Source organism: Fulmarus glacialis, unplaced genomic scaffold (assembly GCF_000690835.1).
Source record: "Fulmarus glacialis isolate BGI_N327 unplaced genomic scaffold, ASM69083v1 Scaffold31053, whole genome shotgun sequence".
Classification (NCBI taxonomy): Eukaryota; Metazoa; Chordata; class Aves; order Procellariiformes; family Procellariidae; genus Fulmarus; species Fulmarus glacialis.
This window is the reverse complement of record NW_009204110.1, coordinates 1-9,565: the sequence shown is the minus strand read 5'-3', so window position 1 is coordinate 9,565 and position 9,565 is coordinate 1. Positions and strand designations below refer to the sequence as shown.

The following is a 9,565-nucleotide window of genomic DNA, read 5'->3' as shown; positions in this document are numbered from 1 at the left end:
GGGCAAAGGTGGCGGTGCGCTGGTGGGCTGAGCTCCCTGCTCACCCTCTTGGGGGCCGCGATCGTGAAGCTGGTCCTTCCTAGCTCTTTAATCTTTTAGCCATTGATTTGCCTGTTAATGAGGTTTTTTTAAACCTCGAATCACTTCAAAACCCGAATTAGTTGAACTCAACTGTGTCTGTAAAGCTATTGCTGTCAGTTGCAACAAATACTCGTTCCTGTGTCTAGCTAGAAAAGTCCCCAAGCTAGTATCTTGACTTCACGGCCTCTCTTTTAGAAGAATACTCGCTGCCTGACTACTGGCTTATTTTAAATAAATATAGTAGACCTATGGGCTTTAGACTTAAGCCTCTGTGGTAATAAATTGAAAGTGTACCTTGGAACGAGATTCTGAAAGCCTATATTTAAGATATCAATGAAATAAAATAAAATTTCGGTTTGTCCTGCCTTCAGCAGTATCCATTTCATTTTTCTTAGCTGCTGCTGTTGGGTTTGTTTGTTTGTTTTGTGACTCCGTCACCTATGTAAAACTAGAAATGCTTTAAAATTTCTTACATTGTAGGTACATTTGGGTGGGGAATACAAAGACTCTTTCTGAAAGTATTGCTTAGGCAGTTCCTGAGTGTGGGGCTGCAAATCTCAACAGCTGCTAGTAATCTGCTACTAAGTCTGGGTTGTGCTGCCACTGGTGGGGGAAGGATGGAGACCGCAAGGGAAACAGTGCATTAGTAGACAGCATACGGCAAACAGTGCTGTGTCATCCCTCCAAGTCCAGATGGTGTGCTCGTATTTTTAGAAGGAACTGGAGGAGGGGAAAAAAAAAAGGCTGACCAATTTTTTTTGGTAGACATGAAAAACTTCATACATTCCAAATCAAACTGCTAAGTCATTCCTTCAGATGAGATTTATATGGTGCAATTATTTAAGCTATGGCCCAACAACCATTTAATGCTAGTCCAGAATATTTTACGTGAGGCTGGCTGAGATGTATCATGGACTAAATCCTTCGTGTAGTTCTGAAAGTCACTGTCCTGATAAACGCAGATGCCCCAAACTAGGAGAGTTTATTTGCTCACCATAGTTATGTACCAGGTGATAGACCTGGAGAGGAGCTGTGGTCTGTGCTGCGTCAGTGCAGGGGCCTGTTACCCTGGGAAATGTTAGGGGGAAGTACTATTTCACTCTTCTGAGATGAAATTCAGCTTTGTAACAGCTGATGTATTAGTTTAGGCTCAAAGAATGAGTAAGTATTTCTTAGGGGGCCTTGCTTAGCTTTTCATAGCTGTGTAAAATTTGACTCAGAATAAAAGAAGATTGATGAAAGCTATTTGCTTCACCTTTCCATCTGGAATGAGAGCTGAGAAAAAGTGTGGATAGAGAAGCAGGTGCTGGGGATGTGGAGGTGTTGGTGCACTGCTTTAGCCTGCACTCGTTGGGGTTGAAAATTTGGATAGCAAATCCATGAAGGGGGAAACTGGGGTCGTCTATTGGTGCCATACTGGGTCCCAGGGCTTTGTATATGTAGGAAATACCAGCAGAACTTCCATGGAAGACATCTCTGATGTGAGCTTTGGGAACTATTCAACACCAAGCAACCCACTGGTGCCAGAAGGCAGGTGTCATGGTAACCTGCGCATGTCCCAAACATTTCTCATGGGGTGTCAGATTGAGAGTTCTTAGTTTCTGGAGAGTCCTCTGTACTTCATTAGTGTCCTCCTTCATGGTGGTGTCTAGTCATCATCTGTGTTCTCACCATGTGACTTAATTGTCTTAAACACTGACAAATTCAGCAGAACATGTATTTGTCCTGCTTTGCCTGATTATACAAGCCTGGGGTCTTTATCATCTTGGGGGGGAACCCACCTCCTTTATTATCTGAGGAAAATGAGAAACTGTGTGTGTGTATGTGGGCTTAGCAACTCACTGGCTCTCGATGTAGAGCAGAAGAAGCTTCTGTATGGCTCTAGGTCCCATTTTAACAAGAATGAAGTTGCTGTCTATAACAGAAGAGGTGGGAAATAGAACGAGAGGCTTATACTGCTGAAGGGATCCGATAGCCTCTGGGATTTTATAATAGTGTTCTATTATAAACTAGAGGTAGCTGGGAATCAGCTCTGTTTCAGATGCTGTGTAGTAGAGTATTACAACTTGAGCGTGTTGCTGTGCTGGTACGGAGTGTGGCTCATGGACCGGAGCCGCTTTTCCTTTAGCATAACAAAGTGGGGTGGTTTGGAAGGAGAAATGCTCTGTGAGCAGATGGAACAGCAGCTGAAACATGTATCTTTACATTATGGCACCAGGCCTTCGAAAACAATAAAACCCACTCCTGCAGAGTCAGGAGGGAATGCGTGGTGACTATCTAGTGAGCTTCCACCTGCCTCTTGTGACTGCTATAAAGGGTCACTTTCTCATGACAAAGGCAGCTAATGACAGAGTGAGTCCCAAGTAAAGAACAAAATTGTCCACATTACCCTTCTCAGGGGTTCTGGATTTCTCAAGTACTTGAGTTGTGGGGAAATTAGCTCCTTCTTATTTCTATCCTGATTAGAGGCTTGAGGGAGAGCAGTTGCTGGTACTTTTCTACCAGCTGAAATACCGAACTTGTAAATTCAAATTATTGTACCATGAGTTTCAGTCAATTGCTTATAGATCCATCTATAAGTGCTTCTAAAGCACTTATTTTGAGTTCAGAGGTACTATAAAACTGAAAACTAACAAGATTCTTTTAATTCCAGAGGTAGTTGTGACACTGTTGCTCAGTGTTGAAAAAACTTCACTCATCACTGACTTGCAATGTATTTGCAATGCAACCCTGCAATACAGTGACAACAAACTGTTTTTTATGTGTCAGAAATATTTGGTTTGGCCAGGGATGGCCACATAACAAGGAAACGTGTATCAGAGTCATCAGTGGCATCAGGCATACCTTTGGGAGATAGCAAACTGTGATCCTTCACCTTAATTATCTGCTGGCTTGATGTGGATTGACCTCTTTGAAGTGGCAAGTGAGGAATAATGGGCATTTATAAATGTTTGTTTTTTCTGAAAGTAGGTAGGAAAAAGTTGACTTCCCAGAAGTTCTTATAGTACCTTAAAAACCCTCACTCCTTCAAAAAAACAATCATGCAGAGTTCTAGTGACTTGTCAGGCAAGTCTGTCTTATTTCATACTTTTGAATGAGAAGCGTGCGTGGTTGTGCCATCAGGCAAGACATGGTCCTTGTGTAGTGTTGAAGCTACCACAGCTGACTTTCACTTCACGGCCTGAAACAGTCAAGTATTGGGGTATTACCCTTTTTTTGCTTCTGGTGCTACCTGAATTTTATATCAATCACAAGTGAAAAAAACACATTTTTTTAACCCTTTTCAAGATGGCCAAAGTAGTAATGAGGTTGAACTTCTGATTTAAAATATTTCAGATATTTTCCTGAGTTTAGAGTTTATTTTAGTAGGGATCACTGTAAAAAGTGGAATGTTAATTTATAAGCTTTGTTCAGTTAGGCCTTTCAATGACCATATGAGGGGACCATATGTTATTATCCTATGACTAACACATTGAGGCACATAAATTTTTAGTAACTTTCAGATGCTACGGTGAGTTAATGTTACTACCCGCTTTGGAATTTGCATGTATAATAGGTATAGTGAATCTGTTACGTTCTGTGTTTTACTCTCTTGTTCCTGAACAGAGAACCGTCATTTTACATTTAGTAACCATCATAGTGGCTGCATATAATTAAAACCTAGGGTTTTCTATCCCAACTGTGAAATAAGTAGAGCTTGTTAAAAATTCAGGATATTGTTAGTTGGATTTTTGTTTAGTCTTTTGTTTGTTTTTTGCATATCTAGGAATGCGACATCCAAGAGAAGATTAACTTTGAAATCCGCATGCGAGAAGGCATCTGTAAGCTACTTGCAGTGAGCACACAAAAAGACCAACTCTTGCAAGCGGTTAAAAACCTGATGGTTTGCAATGCTCGTATACTTGCATACAGGACAGAGCTACAGAACCAAAAAGAAGAGCTGGACTTGTGCAGAACCGAAGAACGGTGAGTAACAGCTCAAATTCAAATGGAGCACTATGAAGCAGGCTTTTGCATATGTGAATTCTTAGCAGCCTGTCTAGGAAAGTGGATTTAAACCCTTCCTTCTGTCTTCCCCCATACAAACATGCTGCCTTAAAACATTACTTTGTAAGACCATTCCAGTATTTTCTTTTTACTTTAAGAAGTTAAATACAAGTCATATTTTTCTCGGTAGATTTTGTTATTGACATTAAACTAGTATTCAGCATCTGAATATCAGGTAACATAATAGACATATTTTCTTGATTACCTTTAGCATACAAAAAGGTACCTAAACAAGTCTGAAGGAACAAAACAAAACTACCCAAGTCAGAATACCCCTATTTCTGCTTTTCATTCTTTCTATTGTTATTAAGGTCCCTTTAATGATGGAATCATCATGGTTAATTGATACCCTCTGCTGGCCACTTTTGTTAACTACAGCAAAGTAATAAATACAACAACAAATATGAAGAAAAATCAGTTTAGTTGAAAATATTCTCATGTTATAACTCTTGAATGAACTAAGGTATACGTGGTTTATTTGAATAATTATAATTTTTTGCCTAATGGAATATATTTTGGGTGCAATGTTGAGAATTGTGGTGCAGAGACACTATTGCTCTCGGGTTATTACTTTAATGAAATACTATATTGCAATTTAGCACAGAAACTCTTCGAGTACATGCTTAGCTCCAGTTAATTGTATCTATAGGAACAGTCCTGTTACTTTTTGCTTTCAGAAATGTGGTCTTATAGGAGAAATTTATTGAAGGAAAGAATTGCATTTTCTGACTACATCAACTCTTATTGTAAAAGCTGATTTTGAAAGCCAGCACTTATGATTTGTGGTATTCTGTAATTATTGCGGTTGTATTGCTTTTTTCTATTAAAATGAAGACTTTTATAGTGATTCATTTTTTATTTATGTTTTTAACGATGGAATACTATTCAGTATATATATATGCTGATGTTCTCAACTCCTGGTCTTTGATGTCGGTGACCACAGAATGGTGATGGCACATGTCTAGAACAGGGCAGAGATACTTGGAAATATATCTGAACAGCTGTGTTGTTTTCCTACAGTCACAGTCAGCTGTATTGTTCACTTGATTTTTGTCTGTCACGCATTGCTTAGAGTTCTATCTCAAGGGGTTCTTTGAATTGTCAGTGGAGGTCATTAGAAGAGATGCATGCTGTAGAGTTATTTCTTTACCATTTAGATTGTGTCTTTGATAGTTGATAGTGCATTTGCAGTTCTTTTTTCAGTATTTGCTCAAGGCTGGAATTTGGTTAAAGCTTAATCCAGATAAGACGCTGACGGCTGAAAGAGAAAATTCTAGGGTTTTCAAGTGAATTTTGTCCCTGTTTCTTGTTACATGGGTCTGTAATCTGAGTTCTGAAGGTGTTATAGCTGCCTCTGGAAGTCAGGATATTGGTAGCAGCTAGAAATTTTCATTTCACTTATTCGGTTAGGAGTTAGGAGCAGTGGCAGATATAAGGAGAGCACTCTGTTGTTACTGATTATCTACAGATTGTTTTAATTCAATTTAAGGTTGACCTTGAGATCTACACTCTGGCTACTTAGCAAACTGCCTGCATGTAAAATCACAATACTAACAATGCAACATTTTGTAATTGGTCTCTATTAATAGAGGAGGAGGCAATTCTCTAACCAATAATAGAACCGATAAATTAAGTTGCTTATTCATTGATGTGTACAGAAGGGGAAAAGTATGATTGATCAAACGTATTTGATTCTGTTGGAGCTAGAAAAGACAAGGCAGATGAATCTACTTGTCTTTTAATACCCAGGTTAAATGAGCTTTGGAGTAAAATCTTCTAGGGAAATAAGAAAATTGATGGTGTACCTTCCTTCCAGATTATCCTCAAGAATCTAATGACTTATATCTTAAACCAGAGATACCAAATTTAGCTTTAAAGAAAAGCGTTTGAAATGAGCTACAATATGAAAACCCTGGCACTTTTTAATGTTTAAAGGGTTGAGTTTTAGAAGTCTAAATGCACAGATTTCAAACCTCGTTTTTCTTTTCTTCTTTTTGTCAGGTCTTCAGACAATGGGACAAAAGACCGGGTGGCATGCAGAGCAAAGGTTGCTATATCAGGTAAGCGGCTGGGTAGTCACTTAATTATAGGAGCTAATTGGCTGGACAGTAACTTGTAATGCAAATTATATAAACAACATAATATTTTTAAAGTGTACATGTGGTTCAGGGGCATAAATCCTCTTGTGCTTCAAGGGGACTTGTGCTTTTAAGTCACACATGTGCTTTTGAAGATCCTACCTAGTATTTCCATTTTACTTTCAGGGACTTTCACAGTGGGAAATACCTTTTTCTGTTTGTCACTAAACACTGAATACATTCAAAAGCTAAAGAAGTGTAAATGTGCTGATAACTTTTTTTTTCTCCCCACAAAGACAAACTTTGATGTGATCATACAGGGTATGTCTAACAAATTGAGGGTGGATACGCAAATCTTATTTAGTTAATGCAGATTACATTACTACAGCAAAGGTATAGTGGTATGGCTTCAATGCAAACTAGTAACAAGAATATTTAACAGTGATTTCCAGTAGGCTGATACACTGTTTCCTAGCCTGTTCTCAGACTTCAGCACTATGAATTTATCACTTTGTTTGCGTATGCCAATAGTGAATGTTACTACGTTCAGCATTCCTGTAGTTGTTCATTGTGGCTGTTCTGCTAGCTTTGCTAAGAGATCTGTTTGTGCTCCCTGACCTTCTTCATTAAAAATAAAATAGTGTAGAAGGGCTCACTACTTAAGCTGTTTAAGTTAATTCTGCATATTTTGACATATCTTTAAGCAAGGTAACTTCTAGTAGAAGAAGAGTGATGAGCACATGGTTCAATAACGTTTTCTGCCAGCACAGCTGTTTGCAGAATGTGTATCTGTCTTTCCTCCTTATGGTAGTTGGATGAAAGCATCTGTTTGCCTGTCTGTGCTGTGGTTGCACCTTTCGTCGGATTTATAGAGTTATCTTCAGTGAAGACTTTAGGAATCATATAATACACTTTTGTTATCTTTAGAAAATCAGAACTGTGTAAGGACTCTATTTTTGGTATGAAAAATTTTAGAATATGAAACATTTAGCTAGTTTCTTTTGATGGGACAAGAGAATAGAAGGGTGAAATACACCACTTCCTATTATGTGCCATCTGTTAATGATTCTGTCCTGTTACTAACATAGTGTTTCTCAAACTGGAGGTTACAATCCTCAAAAGTATGGCATAGATCGAGGTGAAGAAGAGAAAGAGGCATCAACTACCTCATTGTGAACTCAAGTCTGTGAGTGCTGGGATGCTGCCATGCCTCGCCCCTCTTCAGATACTCGTGTCAGGAAGCCGAGCCAGGTCCAGTTTACAGCAGGAAAGCCTAAACGTTCTTCTTGGCCTCTGCTGAGAGATTTATGCTTTCTGTAAATCATCTGTTATTAACTCTTTATTTTCCACTGTTCTGCACTGCAGAAGCAGCGAACTGGAGTACATGCGAAATAATGGTGGGGACAGGCTTGTTCGTGCTTGGCAAGGGCACGAGCTTCTGGGCAAGATGCATGATTGGGAGATCCTGAGATGACATTAATACATGTCTCCCTGGTTCCTCCTTGCATTGTCCTCTGACCCATTACCCTGTGTCCATTTAGCATGCCAAATCAGGTCCTGTCTACTTCCACAGCTGCAGTATGTTCACATCTGTAATGTCCCATTATTCTTCGTCCCTGTCTTTCCCAATACTTGTGTAGCACGTTGGGCATGCTGCATTTCTTCTCTCTTGTATGCCAACCTTCAGTGGATTTGCAACTGGAGTTGCCCTGCATGTTTGGAAGGCACAGATGGATGTGCACATGCCTGCCTTCTTGAGAATGCAGTTGCAAATACAGGCAGCGTGAATCAGGAGATGCCGTGGCTGAATTGTCTGGGAGAGGTTAGAAACAAGGAGTGAGTGGTAGTTATGACTACGTATATAATATGTAGTAATATGTCAGGGCATGTAATTTAAGAATTGAAGATATAGAACGGATTTTTTAGGGGAAAGTAATCCATCCACTTATAAATATATTAGCGTATCATATGGTTAGTACATGCCAGAAGCTTAGACTATTACCAAAAAAAAGTGCGATCATGTGGCCAACACCACAAGTTCAGGAACAGCTATGCAGGAGTACTGAGGAATGTACTCCTACAGAAAGCAGCTGTATGTCAGATACTGTGTGGGGAGTGCATTCCTTAATCCACAGATTTTCACACTTCTATTATTTTTACTTATTTATCCCCCACGTGTGTGAATAAATTATGTAATTTATGCTATCTTATCAATCAATTATTTTGTCAGAAGACAATACATTAAATGTTGATCAAAAAGCATAATCATAATTTAAAGTAATTTTATAAAGGAATCATTGGCTTTAAATCTGATTAATTGTAGTGCTTGAATGTTTCCAATTTGAATCTGCACGGATTTACAGCTAATGGTAACTGAAATTAAGGTGTGTGAAAATTGATCTTTGTTTTTGATAAATGGCAGCTCTTTCAATCCAAGAATGAATTGAAAACTGATTTACAAGTATCATGTTAAACTTGTTCAAGCAATTGACTATCTATATCCTGATGATTTTCTGACTAAGGTGTAAATTTTTCAGCTAGCATGCTATTGAAAGTGGCATACAGAAGTAATCTTTAACCTAGTACTCTAATTGTTCATAAGACGTATTGAGCGCATTAAAATTGTCATTCAGAGTTTGCTATGATTAAAGATGAAAAAAGGCTTTTGTTGTAACTATTTTCACATATTCATCTAAATTGAAGACCTTTGTCTTTTAGGAAGGAAACATTCTGTGCTTTGTCTCTGACAGAGATAAATATGTATCTATATTTTTAAAGTTTGAGAGAGACTTCTGTAACTGTTTTAATGAAACTATTTCTGTTTCCTTATTTTAAAAAACTAACTATTTTTAGGAATGCTTACTATGCAAATGCATCTTTAGAAGTGAAAGGCAGTTTCAGAACGTGGTGACGTATTGATTTTTAGGAAGTTGTGGCAGTCTAAAGCTGTAAACTGGCAGTTCAGTATTGAAAATTCATTAGTTTTCATGAACACTTAAAAATAGACGAATTTGCAAGTTTCAACTTGAAATAGCATGTATAATAAGATGTCCCATAATACCAGTCGCCAAGGCAAGCAGCTCTGGTACCGACAGGATCGGCAGCGGAGGGCTCCAGCACGGTGCACAGTGGGGTTTTCCGAACTGGGGAGACCTCAGGGGCAGCCGAGAGAGCCGCCAGGAGCCCCCAGCTTGTGTGACAGCGGCTGACGAGACCTGGGCAGGGCCAGGAGGAATGTCGGCCATGCCCGCCCACCCGTATGAAAGAATCCCTTAGGGAGCGCTAGTGAGCAGGGCGTGGTGTGGCAGTTTGCGCATCAGTTTGCGCAGAAGGGCATGCAGGAAGGGTGCTGAAGCTCT

At 39.2% G+C, this 9,565-nt stretch overlaps 1 protein-coding gene across 1 annotated transcript; it reads left to right on the top strand.

Annotated features, from left to right (window-relative positions):
- Positions 1-2,343: 2,343 nt before the first annotated feature.
- RTKN2 (rhotekin 2) lies at positions 2,344-9,463 on the top strand (the record flags this gene model as incomplete). Its single annotated transcript, XM_009574869.1, has 4 exons — positions 2,344-2,433; positions 3,848-4,047; positions 6,130-6,188; positions 9,271-9,463. Coding segments are annotated over exons 1-4 (542 nt in total), but the record flags the coding sequence as incomplete, so codon positions are not given.
- Between the last annotated feature and the right edge of the window lie 102 nt (positions 9,464-9,565).